This window comes from Giraffa tippelskirchi, chromosome 12 (genome assembly GCF_054371585.1).
Source record: "Giraffa tippelskirchi isolate mGirTip1 chromosome 12, T2T-mGirTip1v1.2.pri, whole genome shotgun sequence".
In the NCBI taxonomy this organism is placed as follows: Eukaryota; Metazoa; Chordata; class Mammalia; order Artiodactyla; family Giraffidae; genus Giraffa; species Giraffa tippelskirchi.
This window is the reverse complement of record NC_137286.1, coordinates 59953340-59971945: the sequence shown is the minus strand read 5'-3', so window position 1 is coordinate 59971945 and position 18606 is coordinate 59953340. Positions and strand designations below refer to the sequence as shown.

At 41.0% G+C, this 18606-nt stretch overlaps 1 protein-coding gene across 3 annotated transcripts in view; it reads left to right on the top strand.

Moving 5' to 3' along the window:
- The window catches only part of CERS3 (ceramide synthase 3), a 173868-nt gene extending 157798 nt beyond the window's left edge, over positions 1-16070 (top strand). For all 3 annotated transcript variants that reach the window (XM_081551357.1, XM_081551358.1, XM_081551359.1), the window contains one exon: positions 13352-16070. In XM_081551357.1, coding sequence (XP_081407483.1) covers positions 13352-13522 — 171 coding nt within the window. In that variant the 3' untranslated portion in view covers positions 13523-16070. The remainder of the gene's footprint in view (positions 1-13351) is intronic.
- The last annotated feature ends 2536 nt before the right edge of the window (positions 16071-18606 follow it).

Genomic DNA, 18606 nt, shown 5'->3' with positions numbered 1-18606 from the left:
TTAAAAAAATTAAAATTATAAAAAAGAGAAAAGAAAAAAAACAGAAGAAGAAAGAAAAAAGGGGAAACTCCACAGAACTGCAAAACCCAATGTAGAACAGAGGTTTATAACAACAATAACAAGTGTGACTGAATATACACATAGACATATACACCCATAAGTAAAGTCAAAACAGTCCAACAAAAATAAAGTACAATAGATTGACCCAGTGAACATAGGAAACCAAAAATTATATCTACCAGAACAAAACTAACCAAAGCACAAACTGGAAAACAAAACTAAAGCAAGGTGCCAATTGGGAAATAAAGCAATGAAAATAAAACTAACAAATATATTGAGTGGAAAGGAGAGAAAGAAAAGAAAAGAAGAATAGAGATGCAAAGTTAAATAGAGGTAGATAAAGAAGATTTATATATGTTAAAGATTAATTGCAAAGAGAAAAGAACAGTAGAAAAAGCAAACAAGGAATAAATGTAGACAAAATAATAATAGGTTTAAAAAATTAAAATTAAAAAAAGAGAAAGGAAAAGGAAAACTCCACAGAACTGCAAAAGCCCAACGCAGAGGCAGAAGTTTATAACAACAATGAAATACGTGACTGAGAAAAAAGAAAAAGCTTAATTGGATTTCATAGTGCCAATAAAATCAACAACTACAACAGAGGGGAGAAAAAGAAAAAAAAAATACAAAAGATTTACAGAACAAGTCAAAACATAAGAATAATAAATGTTTTTCTTAAGTCTCTGCTGTCAAAGTCCTTTCCCTCACTGGGAATCACAGTACACCTCACCTCCCTAGGATGCCCTCCAACACTGTTCTAATCTCTGGACCTGCTGTTTGGGCAGCTCAGATTCTGATCTGGTTCTACTCCTGTGTGTTCTTGCCTCCAAGGTCCACAGCTATCAGAACTAGTGTGTTTTCTTTTGTGGGAGCTCTCAATGACTTTTTATATATTCCATAGACACAGAGTCTGCCTAGTTGATTGTGTGGATTTAATCTGTAGCTTGTACAGCTGGTGGGAGGGTTTTGGGTCTTCTTCCTTAGCCCCACTGCCCCTGGGTTTCAATTGTGGTTTTATTACCACCTCTACCTGTGGGTTGTCCACTGGGGTTTGCTCCTGAGGCTGCCCTGGAGGACTTGGGTTTGCCCTTGTGAGGGCCAGGTGTGGAGGTGGTGCAGTTGCTTGGGTCATAGGGGTTCTGGCAGCACCAGGTACTCAGGGGGGTTGGCGGCTAGGGCAGCAGGAAATATAGTGCTCTAGAAGGGTATGGCAACCAGTATTGGCCAATATGCTCCAGTATTCTTGCCTGTAGAACCCTCCTCCCTGACAGAGAAGCCTAGCAGGCCACAGTCTACAGGGTCACAAAGAGTCAACATGACTGAAGCGACCCTGCACTCGTAGATGCAAGACATTTTTTGCCTGTGGCAGCTCTGCCCCAGTGAGAGTTGAGTGTGAAGGTGGTGCAGCTGCTTGGCTTGCAGGGACCCTGGCAGCACCAAGTGTGCAGGGACACCAACTGCCTCCACTAAAGGAGTTATGGCCCTATCAGTGTCTTTTTTCGAGCCTCTTGTAGCTGGCGTCAGAAGGCCTCTTTGGCCAGTCTTTCTCCTTAGCTCCGCCCATTCAGGCACTTAGAGCCTCCCTTGCCTTGGGTCCTTCTCTGTTGTTCAATGTGTCAGGAACATAGAGGGGCCCCCTGGCTGGGTCCTACTCTGTAGATCTGCACATCAGGCACTTCAAGGGGCACCCTGGGTGGGGTCCTACTCTGGAGATCAGCACATCAGGCACTTACAGGGGCACCCTGGGTGGGGTCCTACTCTGTAGTTCAGTGCGTCAGGCGCTTGATGGGCCAGCCTCTCTATTGTTCAGCTGCTGATGCTGGTGCGTGGGGAGAGGCTATGGTGATGGCTCCACCCCTTATGCGTGACTCAGCAGTATCGCCTTGCCTCCATGGCTGCCTGGCTTTCCTCCACAGGCATGTCCCCCCAAAATCTCTTCCCTCACATCCCCTCAATCCATCTCTCCGCAGTCAACAGCAGCCCTTGCCCTGGGATTGCTCCACAACCCTAAACTCCAGTTCCCATTCGCTGCGCCTTCCCGGGAACCTGAGTCCCTGTCTGGGGTATGTATGGATGCGGCGAGGACCGTCTGATTCTCATTCCATTTAGGCTGCCACAGATCAGCTGTTTCACTCTCAGCCTTAAATGTGCCCCGATGTGGGGAACAGACCCCTGCTTCAGTTCCCCCACCCCCAAGGGCTGGTCCAGTTCTACTGTGTGTGTGTACGTGCTTAGTCGTGTCTGACTCTTTGTGACCCCATGGACTTTAGCCACCAGGCTCCTCTGTCCATGGAATTCTCCAGGCAAAAATAATGGAGTGGGTTGCCATTTCCTTTTCCACCAGTCCTACTAATACTCCTGTTTTTCCCCCAGTTACTTTGTCCTACCGAGTTTTGAGTGGTTCTATATATTCTTTTCCACTGGTCAGGTACTCCTGTCTGCTCTCAGCTGGTGTTCTGCGGACACTTCTGTGTCTGAAAGTGTATCCCTGATGTATCCATGGAGAGAGATGTACTCCATGTCCACCGACTCCTCCGCCATCTTCGAGAGTCTCTCTTGCCCCACATCCTCTCCGTTAGACATTTCAATAGTTACCAGTTTGATGAACATGAGATTTTTATCTTATTTTAATTTGCATTTTTCTCATTACTAAGCTTGAGTATTTTGTATAATTGTCAATAGCCGTCTCTTCTGTGAATCATCGGTTTATATCTTTTGTCTGCTTTTCTGTCATGTTGGATCTTTTCCCTTAATGGTGCGTATGAATTCTTTGTTTGATGCTAACAAACTTGAACATTTATATTTTAGTACACATTTTCTGGGCTGTATACTTAACCCTCTGTCTTTTCATGGTTATTTCCTAAGTGTTGCTTATTTAAATCCAAAATGGTTTTGTATATTTTTGCCCAATTAGAGTTGTGGAACTTTCAGGCTATTGAATTTAAAACTATGTTGAAAGGATGCAGAATGTATAGAAAATACACTAATTTTAATGGTTTTAATCCCCAAAGCAAAGTAGTTTATGATATCAAATCATTTCCTACATCGCAATTTGATGATTACCACAGAGTCTTTTAAATTTATTTTTAGGTAATATAGAGAATATGAAAGAAATCCATTCACTTTTATCAAGAGCCACATTTTATAATCTGAGTTCTTCTCCACTAAACCAAGTCACTGAGCTGGCTGGGATCAACTACTGTAGCTTTAATCTCTACTGGAAAATAAATGTGACTGACCAGATGTTCTCCAGAATCCACCTATCCATAAAACTTACTTTTTCTCTTAGAAGTTCATTTTTAAACGCCTATAAGCAATATGTGAACCATGAACTTCCAGATGTTCAAGCTGGTTTTAGAAAAGGCAGAGGAATCAGAGATCAAATTGCCAACATCCGCTGGATCATCGAAAAAGCAAGAGAGTTTCAGAAAAACATCTATTTCTGCTTATTGACTATGCCAAAGCCTTTGACTGTGTGGATCACAATAAACTGTGGAAAATTCTGAAAGAGATGGGAATACCAGAACACCTGACCTGCCTCTTGAGAAACTTGTATGCATGTCAGAAAGCAACAGTTAGAACTGGACATGGAACAACAGACTGGTTCCAAATAGGAAAAGGAGGCTGTATATTGTCACCCTGCTTATTTAACTTATATGCAGAGTACATCATGAGAAATGCTGGGCTGGATGAAGCACAAACTGGAATCAAGACTGCCAGGAGAAATATCAATAACCTCAGATATGCAGATGACACCACCCTTATGGCAGAAATTGAAGAAGAACTAAAGAGCCTCTTGATGAAAATGAAAGAGGAGAGTGAAAAAGTTGGCTTAAAGCTCAACGTTCAGAAAACAAAGATCATGGCATCTGGTCCCATCACTTCATACCAAATAGATGGGGAAACAGTGGCTGACTTTATTTTTCTGGGCTCCAAAATCACTGCAGATGGTGACTGCAGCCATGAAATTAAAAGATGCTTGCTCCTTGGAAGGAAAGTTATGACCAACTAGACAGCACATTAAAAAGCAGAGATATCACTTTGCCAACAAAGGTCCATCTAGTCAAAGCTATGGATTTTCCAGTGGTCATGTATGGATGTGAGATTTGGACTATAAAGAAGGCTGAGCGCAGAAGAATTGATGCTTTTGAAGTGTGTTGTTGGAGAAGACTCTTGAGAGTCCCTTGGACTGCAAGGAGATCCAATCAGTCCATCCTAAAGGAAATCAGTCCTGAATATTCATTGGAAGGACTGATGTTGAAGCTGAAACTTCAATATTTTGGCCACCTGATGCAAAGAGCTGACTCTTTTGAAAACACCCTGATGTTGGGAAAGATTGAGGGCAGGAGGAGAAGGGGACGACAGAGGATCCGATGGTTAGATGGCATCACCGACTCAATGGACATGAGTTTGAGTAAACTCCGGGAGTTGGTGATGGGCAGGGAGGCCTGGCGTGCTGCAGTTGATGGGGTCGCAAAGAGTCAGACATGACTGAGCAACTGAACTAAACTGAACTGATAAGCCTTAGAAAAGTGAAATAATTTCATAAGGAAATTAGATATATAGATAGCAGCAAGTGTAATGAAAGTAAACACCATCTGTGGAAAATAGAATATATTTTATACTGGTGAGTTGAGAGAGTTTAAAAAGCAAAGCAACCTTTCAGCCTGGTTCTGAAGATCAGGAAGAGGCACTCTATGTATACAGACCAGTCACAAAAAATTGGGAGCCGTGAATCAGCCAGCTATAGGGTATGTTGTCAATACTGCTTTGACTCCCACTCGGGACTAAGGAAGCTGAGACATGGCCTTGGTCCTGTACTCTGTGTCTGAGACATTTGACAGCGGCCAGAGCAAATCACCGTGTGATATTACAGGTTCGAGCATTTTTTCATGAGCCCCCCCGCCCCAAAGAAAATGGATAAATAGGAAAAGTTGGAAGTGTGTCCGTTGCTTTAGGATTCTCCTTGGGCGAATGAGTCTTTGAACACGGTTCAGTTAAGCTCTGTGCCCCTGCTCCTAGAACATGCCTTTCAAAGGGGAAAGTTGGCTTCAATTGCCTTTAATCTAGGGGAGATCATTTCGGTCCCAGTTGCAGAATTTCTGTTTCTCTCAGAGTATGGGATGGTCTCAGACAGATTGATTGCACGCCTTCCTTCACAGCGACTGTGACTTCAACACTGTCCTCTGAATGCAAGTCTTCTCTGCCCTTTTGGAGTGCCAGGCTAATGATATTTGCCAGTACTCGTGCCACTGGTGATGTGGGGGTTCCAAAGCCCTTACTAAGACCAGTAACAAGTTCTCTTTTCTACAAGTAACTTTTTCTTCATTCTTTTCACCATCACCTTGTATAACTGAAGGGAGTTGCTGAGGAGAGGAAAGAGGTACTTTTAAAAGACCTTGCAAAAATTATACTCATGAAGTTCCAATTGTCGAGTGAATAACATTGTTAATATGTATTCTAGAGGACCCACATCGTTCCTGGGAAACGACCAGTTGAATATTAGATCTCTTTGCTAATTCCATAAAATTATCTGATGTTATCAGAATAGTAATATGATGTCTGTAATGACATAGCTAACCCTTCAAGGGCAGCTGGCAGGCAGGTAACAAGGAGCGTGTGTGCTACAACATGCTTAGCACATGTGAGCGTTGTGCACCCAGTGACTACAGTCCTTTGGTTGCTGAAGCCCAGATTCACCCTTTACTCTTCAAAGAAGATCCTTGGATATTTTTGGATCCTTCTTTTTGCATGGATTTTCTTGGGTCCTTAATGATTTGTGGGACGGGTTAGGGCCAACGAGTTACATGAGACCAGTTCTACAAGCTCAGGGACAACTAAGAAATAGGGAAGTAAGGGGTACTGGTGTGCAGAGAGCAAGCAAAGAGAAGGGCAATACAAGAAAACAAGCTGGCTGATTCCAAGAGAAGACTCACTGCTGCTGGTACAGAGTCTTGTTATGTCATCAAGGCAGACAGGTAGAGTTCCAGAAAACACTGTGGCTTGACTTTTATCAAGTATTTATTAGTAGATTCCTTGTTCCCCTAGAGCTTGCTTGACTTATTTTTTATTTTTATCAAGTATTGTAATTTCTGGAAAAGATTTACCTTGTGAGAAGGTACTTTGCAGAATATAGGTTGTAGTTTATATCTTAAACTTTCTGGATTTCAGCTGATTTAGAAAAGCGTCATTTTTTTATAGCACACCTTAGTCAAGGTGTTTTAAACTGTGGGTTGAAGATCATTAATAGGTTGCCAAATCAGTTTTGTATCATTTTTAAATGAAATAGAATAGAATAAAGTATGTCAGTGTCTGTCTGACCCCCTGGATGCCCTGTCTCTCCAAGTATTCCAGCAGGGGTTTGTAAAGCACTGTGGTTCAAAGTGTTTTAAGTTTAGATCAGGGTTTTCATTCGATATGCCTGTCATGATTGTGTGACCTTGAAAAAGTTACTCAACCCCTCTAAGCCTCATTTTCCTCCCTATTAAAGTAAAGAGAAGGGTGCTATATCCTAGGGTTGCTGTGAGGAGGAAATGGTATTGTTCATACTAACTGCTTAGTTTGGTGCCTGACACATGGACATTTATAGTGTGGGTGTCTATAGCAACTTCATTTATAATTACCAACACTTGGAAGCAACCAAGATGTCCTCCAATACATGAGTAGATGTATAACTGTGGTATGTGCATCCAGACAATGGAATAGTGTTCAGCAGCAAAAAGAAATGAGCTATTAATTGTGAAAAAACTTAATAGCTCATTTCTTTTTATTTGTTACTAAGAGAAAGAAGCTAATTTTAAAAGCTAAATACTGTATTATTCTAACAACAAGGCATCCTGGAAAAGACAAAACTATGGCAACAATAAAAGGATCAGTGATTGCCAGTGATTAGGCAGGAGGGAAGGATGAACAGGCAGAGCACAGAGGATTTTCAGGGCAGTAGAAAAAAATAACCCTTTAAGGATGTCATTGTTGTTGTTGTATTACAGGTAGCATATACAAGATGAAACTGAATATAATATGAGGTTTTATTAATATTTATGAACACCATTCAATTTCCAATTTACATCATTAAAGTTTGTATAACATATAACCATTCATCATTCATCTAACAGCTCTTACTAACAGGAAATCCTTTCTGAGCTTCATCACCAAGGGCAGTGGTTCTCCATTCTCTTGGACCCACACTCCCTTCACTAGCCTGAATTTAAGTTCCTAGGTAATAGCACTCACCTAAAAGCATAATTTCAAAAAAGCAATATGATGCCACAACTGTAATTAAAAAGAAATAAGATGAAAGACGTTTCTCATAAAGGATGCACTTCGCGTGTAACGTGTACCTGAGAGCACTAGAGAAGGTCCTGTGTCGACAGGCGCTGTGTTTGCTTATATGGAGACTCACCATGCATGGGGCAGCTGCAGATTCAGATGATGCAGTCTTAAGTGCCACTGGTGACATCCAGTGACACGCCATCCGTGACATGGCTTTCTGAAATTGTAAAGTTCTGAACAAAATGAAGTATAGTCTTCCTTTGATTTATGTACGTTGTTGCATTCCTGAAGAATTGAGAATATATTAACAACCATGCAAGAATTCCTGTGCCTGAATGTAAAATGGAATTAGGTTCCAAGCCTGAATAATTACAAATGCAGGTCTGGCAGGACATTTGGGTGTCATGCACATTGTAAGATGTATGGCATCCCTAGCCAATGGTCACTAAAAGTCAATGGTGCTCAGAAAGTCAGCCTTTCTGACTGTGAGGATGTCGTACATTTCCAAAGTCCCTATATGGTGCAAGCCCTCTTCTTAGAGGTGAGAGTGCTGAATGAAGGATGTGGTCTCAGGCTATGCAGAGCATCCTCCAGGATGAATTTATCTCTCAGCTAAAGCAGCTACTCAAGTCCTGAGAAAGGGGTGGAAATGGACCTCCCTGGTGGTCCAGTGGTTAAGAATACACCTGCCAGTGCAGGGAACACAGGTTCGCTCCCTGGTCCAGGGCGATCCCACGCGCCGCAGAGCTACTAAGCACATGTGCCACAACCACTGAGCCCGAGCTCTGGAGACGGAGAGCCCAGCCTGCGTGCCGCAACTACTGAAGCCTGTGCGCCCGGAGCGCGTTCTCCACAAGAAGGGAAGCCACTGCACTGAGAAGCCTGTGCACCACAGCTAGAGAGCAGCCTGCCCTCTGCAGCGAGAGAACGCCCCAGTGCAGCAAGGAAGACCCAATGTAGCCATAAATCAATAACAATTTTTAACGAAATTAGGGGCGGAGTCAGTGGTGACTCAGACGGTAACGAAACTGCCTCCAGTGCGGGAGACCCAGGATCAATCCCTGGGTCAGGAAGATCTCCTGGATAAAGGAATAATAACCCACTCCACTGTTCTTCCCTGGAGAATCCAAGGGACAGAGGATCCGGTGGGCTACAGTCCATGACGGGGTGGAGGGGGGCTACAAAGAGTCCGACAGGACTGAGCAACTAACAGTTCACACTTTCACTTTCAGGGAGAAATTAGTTTCTTTGTTCTTTGTTCTGATTCGGATTTCCCCTTGTTCCCTGCAAAAATCATGTAAATAATGACAAGCAGAGCCCAGGGGCATTGTCCATGAAAGCAAACATAACCAAACATGGCCCTCCCTGAAGGACTCCGTCTGCAGGGGCAGCACTCTGATCCCGGCTCCCAGCCAGCTGTGGAAAGGCTGCCTTTCTCTGTTGCATCGTAACTGATGAGAGGCCAAGGTTGTTCCTCAGGGCTTACAGTGAGCTTTGTTTATTTTGAGACCCTTTCTGTGTTGTAGAAAAGAGCAGAACGTACAGAAAAGAGCCTATGAAGTTGTATTTCTGTGATTAAGACAGCAGAATGTGTACATTGTTGTTGTTTAGGCATTTGTTTGCACAAAGAAGTGTTTGGTTACACATACCCCAAGAATCTCCAGAGGTGTTCGGTTTTAGTCTTCAGGTCACAAAAGGGAAAACCGTTATGGTTATGGATGTCATTTTGAAAAATGGTATGTGAGGAAACAGTCTCACCTTCCATATTTTTTTTCTGCTCTAGGTTAGGGTTAATAGATGCGTTTGTGAACCAGCTTAGAGGGTCAGAGATCATGTCCAAGGCTGGCCTTGCACAGAGCTTGAGTTCTTGATACTGTTCTAATAGTTCACACCATCTTTATCTTTTGTAGTAAAGTCTGATCTGTGACAATTCCACCTGCCTTCCTTGGGAACAATTTTATTCCTCTAGGAGTTTTCCTGGCAAAATTCCTTTCAGAACACCGTGAAGCCAAGGGAAAACACATAACTCTTTATTAAGAACTGTCTTGGAAGGACATTCCTGCATAAAGAAAGCAGGAAACATCCTATCCCTCAAAGTAAAAATATCCTGACAACCAAAATGCCCACATGAGTAATACTTTACTTAGCAGATGTTTATTGGGGAAACCATCATGTTTACTTTATAACAAGAAATACTTTTGTTTTATTTTTAAACTTAGCATCAGTAAAATATTTTCCTACTATTGTACAGTTCTATGAATTTCAACACAAGTGTAGATTTGTGTAGCCATCGCTATAATCTGGATATAGAATAATTCTGTCACTCCAATAGCTCCTCCCTCCACCCCAGCTCTTGGCAGCACTTATCCATTCACCACCCCTACAGTTTAGTCTTTTAAAGAATGTCATGAAAAGTACATTAGTATATCTTTTGGTAGGTAACCTTTTGAAACAAACTTTTGACTCAAAGCCTTTGAGACTGATCCAGTGTCTTATAAATATCAGAAGTTTGTCTCTACTTGTGGATGTACAACTGCTTACTAATTTACTTCTTGAAGAACATTTGGATTGCTTTCAATTTTTGCCAATTATGAATAGAGCTTTTATAAACATTTGCTTTTGTGTGAACATTAATATTGTATCTGTCTCTAGGATAGAGACTCAGGGGTAGGAATGCTGAGACAAAGGGTCTATACCATTTTGCATTTCCATCAGCAATGTACAAGAGTTCCTTCCAGTCACTCTGCATCCTTGTCAGCACTTGATATTCTCAGAATTTTTAATTTTAATTCTAATTTTAGGGTAAAATTATAATTTTAAATTTAATTCTAATTTTAAATTTTAATTTAAATTTTTAATTTAATCATGATTTTAATTTGCATTTTCCTAATGGCTCATGATGTTGAACATCTTTTCATGTGGACAGCCTGTATCCTCATAGATGTGTCTATTTTTATATATTTTCCCAGTAAAAATTTTTTTCCATATTGTTATGAGAATTTTTTATTATCCATACAAGTTGAATATGGGATTTGGAAATAATATCTCCCAGTTTGCAACTTGTATTTTTATTCTCTAAATTGTTTCTTTTACAAAGAGAAAGTTTTTAATTTGATGTAGTACAGTTTATCATTTTTTTAATGGAATATGCTTTTTGTATCATGTCAAAGAACACATTACTCAACCCTAGGTTGTAGGTTTTCTTCTGAAAGTTTTGTAGTTTTATATTTTACATTTAAAGCTATGATTCATTTTATGTTAACATGTATAAGGTTAAAATTTACTTTCTGCCTATGGATTTCTAATTGCTTCAGCATCATTTGTTGAAAAGACTACCCTTTCTCCATTAAATTGCTTTTGTACCTTTGTCAAAACTCAATTGGCCATGTTTGTGTGAGTCTGTTTCTAGATTCTCTTTTCTGTTTCATTGGTCTATGTGTTTACTCCTTTGCTAATACCATCCAGTCTTTATCACTGTAACTTTATAGTCAAGTCTTAAAATTGGATAATTCATGTTTTCCAATTTTATTCTTCTTTTTCATAGTTACCTTCTCTATTCTAGTTCCTTTGCATCTCCATATAAATTTTAGAATCAGCTTATCTATAAGAAATCTTGCTAAGATTTTAATTGGTATTATGTGGAATCTATCCATAAATTTGGGGATAATTAACATTTTTACTGTATTAAAACTTCCAAGTCATGAACATAGTATGTCTCTTTAGTTATTTGTATCTTTGATTTCTTTCATCAGAGTTTTGCAGGTTTTACATGAAGATCCTATACACACTTTGTTATACTTGTACCTAAGTGTTTTGTTTTGTAAAACTATTGTAAATGTTCCTCATTTTTAACTTTCTGTTTTAGTTGGAAATTTCTAGTCATGTTGGTTTACTATGGCTGCCGTAACAAACTGCCACAAACTTGGTGGCTTAAAACAAAACTTTACTTTCTGAAGTTCTGGAGGTCAGAAGTAGAAATCAAAACTGTGTGGCAGGTCTGTGTTCACACATGAAGGAAGTCACTTCTTTGGCTCTTCTAACCGCTGTTGGCTGCCAGCATTCCTTGGCTTATGGCTATATCACTGCAGTCTCTACCTCTGTCTTCATATTCCTTTCCTCTGTGTCAGATCCCCTCTGCCCCTCTTATGAAGCCATGATCATCTCTCATCTCAAAATCCTTAATTTAATCACATGTGCGAAAAACTTCACCATGTAAAACCATCACAGATTGCAGAAATTAGGACATAACATTTTTGAGGACATTTTCAGCTTACTACATGAGAAGGAAATGGCAGCCCACTCCACTATTCTTGCCTGGAAAATCCCACGGTTGGAGGAGCCTGGCAGGCTACAGTCCGTGGGGTCGCAAAGAGTCGGGCACGACTGAGAGACTTAACTTACTTGCTAACTTAAGTTTACATTAGTGTTTAGAAATCAAGATTGTGTGTGAGAGAGACAGAGAACAGAGACGTAAAGAACAGAGACACACAGAGAGACAAACAGACAGAGAGATTGTGTATGTTGACCTTTTATGCTGTAGCCTTAGTGCTAAACTCATATATTAATTCTAGGAGTTTTGGGGTTGATTCTTTATATTTTCTATAAATAATTATGTCATCTATGAATTTCCTTAGCAGTCCAGCAGTTAAGACTCCACACTCTCAATGCAGAGGGTCCAAGTTTGATCCCTGGTTGGGGAACTAAGATCCCACATGCCACGTGGCATGAGCAAAAATATGTCATCTGCAGATAAAGATATTTTTATTTCTTTCTTCCCAATTTGTATGACTTTTGTTTCTTTTTCTTGCCTTATTTCATTGACTAGAATTTCCAATGCAGTGTGAATAGGAATGGTGAAAGGGGTGAAAGTGGACGTCCAGACTTGTTCCTAGTCTTAGAGGGAAAGCGTTCAGTCTTTCACAATCAAGTAGTCCTTCTTTGCAGAGAAGTTTTCAAAGTTGTTTTTTTTTTCATCATGAATGGATGTTGAATTTTGTCATGTGATTTTTCTGTGTCAATTAATGTAATCATTTTCCCTTCTTTATGTTATTAATATGATGGGTTACATTCACTGATTTCCAAATATTGAACCAGCTTTGCATTACTGGGACAAACCTCATGGTGTACTATTTTTTATACATCACTAGTTTTGATTTGGAACATTTTTTAGGATTTTAAAGTCTATGTTCATTAAAGATATTGGTCTGTAGTTGTATTTTCTTATACTGCTTTTGTCTGGTTATGGTATCAGGTAATCTGACCTCATAAAGTAAATTAGGAAGTGTTCCCTTTTCTGTTTTTCTGGAAGAGATTTGGTGTTATTTCTCCTTTATATGTTTCATGGAATTTGCCAGTGAAACCATCTGTTCCTGATGATATTCTTTTTCAGAAGATTTTAAACTCCATATTAAATTTTTTTTCATAGTTTTAATACTACTCAGGTAACCTCTGTTTTCAGTTTCATTGATTTCTCATCTCTATTATTTCCTCCCTTCTGCTCATTTTGGGCTTATTTTTCATTTCTTTTTTCCCCTAGTTTCTTAAATTGGAAGCTCATATCAATAGAGCTTTTTCTTCTTTTCTAATATAAGCATTTATAAGGTATACATTTCCTTTTAAGCACTGTTTTAACTACATGGAACAAGTTTAATGTGTTTTTATTTTAATTAAAAGTATTTTCTAGTATTCCTTGAGACTGACTCTTTTGATCCCTTGATTTATTTGTAAGGTGTTGTTTAATTTCCAAGTGTTTTGAAATTTTCCTATTATTTTTTGATATCAATTTCTAGCTTGATTCCACTAGGACATGAAGATACTTTTCATAATTTCAATTAAGTTTGTTAAGGTTTGTTTGATGATTCCTCATATGCTCTGTCTTGGTGAATGTTTGGTTGTGTGAATGAATATGTGTTTTCTCTGAAGGGAGTCATACCTCTGAACTGGGCCCATTTGTTTGCTTATTCACTGAAGAGTCTTTCTGGAAAGTTGTCACTCATAGCCCATTGTTTTCTTTGTCCAGAGCATCCGGGATGTGAGAAGCGATAGTGAGGGTGAGTATGAAGAGGAAGAAGAGGAGGAAGAGGAGGAAGAGGAGAAGGAAGAAGCCACGGAAGGCAAAGAGACAGACTGTTTGAAGAACAGCTTTGGGGCCAACAGGCACCTCCTTCCCAATGGCCAGCATGGCTGTTAGCTTGAAGCCCCGGAGCCCCCAGTGCACAGCGTGCTGCAAGGGCTGCTGGGAGTGGGGCGTGCTGCCTCCTCCACTGCTGTGGCCTCAGGACCCAGAGGGACCACAGATTTTGCCCTTCCTTCTTTCCTATCACCACATTCCCCCCTCCTAAGATATATTTAACAAAATGTTGTTTTTATGTTAAAATGTTGAATATAAGCATCCCAGTGGATTTTACTGGAGTTAGGACTCAGGCTTCAAAGCTTTCTCCAGAGAACCCTTCTAGTTCTAATTGTGCCCATTCATGCGTTTGAGACACTTGGAGCCAACTTGATTGTGGGCCTTCCCCTTCTCACCTTGCCTGTGTTCATGATGATTGGAGAAGTGCCAAGGCAACCCACCTTTCCCAGGGGTGTTTGCCCACAGAGATAACTCACTTCCCAAAAGTGAGCTAGAGATAACAAAGGAACAGGGGTGGCAGGACCAAACTCAGGGCCAGGCTTCAGGGCTCACAGGCCCCCTCCTACTCTGGACAGTATTTAAGCCTTCCATGCTGTGTGCTGCCGTGGGTCTCTCCAATGGGAAGAACCAGACGCTCCCTGTCCCCTCACGGGCATGGAGTAAGGATCAAATGAGATAATAATGGGCATGAGAGTGCTTACTGTAGGCTGTGGTGTTCCTGTTACCGGACCCTCTCTCCACAGTGACCCCAGCCCTGATCCTCTCTCCACCGTGACCCCAGCCCTGACCCTCTCTCCACCGTGACCCCAGCCCTGACCCTCTCTCCACCATGACCCCAGCCCTGACCTTTCTCCACTCTGACCCCAGCCCTGACCCTCTCTCCACCATGACCCCAGCCCTGACCCTCTCTCCACCGTGACCCCAGCCCTGACCCTCTCTACACCATGACCCCAGCCCTGACCTTTCTCCACTCTGACCCCAGCCCTGACCCTCTCTCCACTCTGACCCCAGCCCTGTTTGGGAGAGCAGCCTGGTCAAACTTGACACTGAATGGGCCTGAACAAAAGGCATAGTCTTGAAGAATTCCTTTTAAATGTGTCTGGAGACACCAAGAAATGCAAGTACCCAGAAAGCTGTTTCTACTTTATTTGGTGACTGTTTGTTGGCTCCCCAAAGGTAATTCTCACGTCCCCCAGGTTCTCGTCCCTCAGGCTCCATGGCCAAGAGAAGGGAGTTTGGGCCCCGCTCCTTGTATTTTACTGTTTTCTCCTTGTTTCCTCTCCGAGAGGGATGCATCCCTGCTGTGTCCTAAGCCACCCCCTCAGCCAGCAGAGCTACCCAGCAGGCCATGGGGTCCGCCGGGGCACTGGACCCAGGTCAGGCTGCTCCCGAGTCACTGTCACTCAAGAAGCCCAGCATCTGGGGTGCAGCGTGCACCTGAGCTCCCGAGCGAAGGAGGTCTTGGAAACAGAAGGAGATGCTGCACTATAAATCTCTGCAGTCCAACCCAACCAGAGTGCAAAGCAGTAACGCAGAACAAGAGAAAGTCTGGAAAATGCCCCCGAGAAGGTCCGAGTCAGTGTCAGCTCCTGGGCTGTACCTCTTTGGAAGGACAGGTAGGGGCTGGTAGGTCAGTGGCCACCTCTCAGCCCCCACAGGGGTGCTTCTCCTAAGGCTCGCGTGCAGGCACCTCAGGCATTCTCAGGTGGCTGACTGAGGAGACGCAGAACCTTGCAGGGGAAGAGCTGAGCAGAATATGCGACTTTTCCCCACCCAGTCCCTCATATTTTTTGGTCACATTTTGCATCTTCACCCTGTTTTGCTGAGGGTCCGTATTACAAAGCCAAGTAGGTGGAAGCTGAGACCATGGGGACTAGTAAAGCCCACACAGGCTCCACCAATGGGGACTGCAGCCCCTGCAGCACAAAGGACGCTGTATATGGTAAAGGTGTTGGCAGTTTTTTTTTTTTTCAGTAAAAATATTTTTTTAAAACCTTCAGAATTCTTTCCCAACAAAGTTTCTTTTTGAGGAATTGTTAGAACAACAGAAAAAATATGTTGGGTTTCTCTGTATAATATCTGCTTTTATGAGTACAATAACATTATATGTATAATGTATATTATAAATCAAATGCCTCCAGTTACAGCTGTCCAAGCATAGCTGTTGAATTATTATTATTTTTTTTATTTTTGGTGAAAGGTCACACTAAGATATTATTTTTATTTTCCAGTTAACAGAAACATTTTCCGTGATTTATTTTGGTCTCTGTACCAAATATCTTCTTGCTTGAAGCAAAAAAGTGTTTAGTTGTTGAATTATCCTCCAGTTCTTTTTTTTCCTAGTTGAACATCAAAAGTAAAATTGATAAGCGAACTCTAACTACCTATGGTAAGCTGGAAGCACCAAACTACCCCCGAAGAGGTAGAGATTCTTGTTTTGTAACATCTTTTAGGGCTTTTGTGGTTAATTTTAAGGCTGACCTCTCTTTTTACAGGAAACAAAAGCCCATACTATACACCAAGTGGCTTTATAAAAATGTAGTCCACCATGCCATCAGTATTATTGTAATGGTAATAATTTACAATAAAACAAAGACAGAGCCCTGCATGTGTGGTGATTGAGTAGATTCAGCTTGGCTTCCTAGAGATTATTTCTGGTCTTATTGAGTGGTGGAAACAAAGACTTGCCAGTCTTGTAGAAACACCCTGCAGGGAATCAGGAGGAACAGTGAGGAGACCAGAGCCAAGTTAGAACCTGAGGGCCACTGGCCTTGGGATACAGACACCAGACAAGGAGACATGCAGACCAGGCCTGATGAGGGCGAGCCTCTCAGCTGTGCACAGTGTAGATAGACAACAACTTGTGGACTGGAGACTAGCCTGAGCCCTCTGATGTGCGGCTCTGAGGAAATGCTGAAGAGCATGGCCCTGACGGTGTTTTCTCAGCCCCCTTTTCTATACCTACCCTTCAAAGGTGGAGGAGGAAGTAGGGTCTATTGATGGTTCAACTGGCTATCCATCAGAATTACCTGTTGAGCTTAAAAACACACCTTGCCTGATCCACATTTTATTTCATACTTCTGGAATGAGAAAAAATCTGCATTTTAACCAAGCCCAGGTACTTCTGAAGGGCAATCAGGATTCTTTGTGACCCCCACGTAGTTTTATTCCTAAGTGGACTTTGCATGCATGGTGTCGTGTCTTAGTAGCAGTTTCATATGCTAATAAATGAGAATAGACAATGATACAGAATATTTACTTCAAAATAAATCCAAATAAAAAATTAGAGGAGAAAAGGAAACCTGAGAATAGTCAAGACAAATAGAAAACACTGCAAGACTGATACACTGATTAGTACAATGGCAGTGGTGTTGTTGTTTGTTTAGTCACTAAATTGCATCCGACTCTTTTGCAACTCCATGGACTGCAGACTCCAGTGTCCATGGGATTTCCCAGGCAAGAACACTGGAGTGGGTTTCCATTTCCTACTCCAGGGGATCTTTCCAACCCAGGGATCAAACCCACATCGCCTGCTTTGGCAGGTGGATTCTTTACCACAGATTGACCAGGGAAGCCCAAATTACCAAATCCAAATTTATGAGTAATTAAATCCATATGATTATCTCAATAGATGAAGAAAAAGCCATTGACAAAATTCAACATCCATTTATGATAAAAAAAAAAAAAACCCTCCAGAAATCAGGAACAGAAGGAACATACCTCAACATAATAAAAGCCATATATGATAAACCCACAGCAAACATTATCCTCAATGGTGAAAAATTGAAAGCATTTCCCCTAAAGTCAGGAACAAGAAAGGGGTGCCCACTCACCACTACTGTTCAACATAGTTTTGGAAGTTTCAGCCACAGCGATCAGAGAAGAAAAAGAAATAAAAAGAATTCAGATTGGAAAAGAAGAAGTAAAACTCTCACTGTTTGCAGATGACATGATCCTCTACATAGAAAACCCTAAAGACACCACCAGAAAATTACTACAGCTAATCAATGAATATAGTAAAGTTGCAGGATGTAAAATTAACACACAGAAGTCCTTTGCATTCCTATATACTAACAATGAGAAAACAGAGAAATTAAGGAAACAATTCCATTCACCATTGCAATGAAAAGAATAAAATACTTAGGAATAAATCTACCCAAAGAAACAAAAGACCTATACATAGAAAACTACAAAACACTGATGAAAGAAATCAAAGATGACACAAAATACATGGAGAAATATACCATGTTCATGGATCGGAAGAATCAATATAGTGAAAATGAGTATACTACCCAAAGCAATCTATAGATTCAATGCAATCCCTATCAAGCTACCAATGGTATTTTTCAGATAACTAGAACAAATAATCTCACAATTTGTATGGAAATATAGAAAACCTTGAATAGCCAAAGCCATCTTGAGAAAGAAGAATGGAACTGGAGGAGTCAACCTACCTGACTTAAGACTATACTACAAAGCTACAGTATGTCATCAAGACAGTATGGTACTGGCACAAAGACAGAAATATAGATCAATGGAACAAAATAGAAAGCCCAGAGATAGATCCACACACCTATGGGCACCTTATCTTTGACAAAGGAGGCAAGACTATACAATGGAGAAAAGATAATCTCTTTAACAAGTGGTGCTGGGAAAACTGCTCAACCACTTGTAAAAGAATGAAACTAGAACACTTTCTAACACCATACACAAAAATAAACTCAAAATGGATTAAAGATCTAAATGTAAGACCGGAAACTATAAAACTCCTAGAGGAAAACATAGGCAAAACACTCTCTGATGTAAATCATAGCAGGATCCTCTATGACCCACCTCCCAGAGTAATGGAAATAAAAGCAAAAATAAACAAATGGGGCCCAGTTACACTTAAAAGCTTTTGCACAATGAAGGAAACTATAAGCAAGTGAAAAGACAGCCTTCAGATTGGAAGAAAATAATAGCAAATGAAGCAAGTCACAAAGAATTAGTCTCAAAAATATACAAGCAACTCCTGCAGCTCAATTTCAGAAAAATAAATGACCCATTCAAAAAATGGGCCAAAGAACTAAACAGACATTTCTCCAAAGAAGACATACAGATGGCTAATAAACACATGAAAAGATGCTCAGCATCACTGATTATCA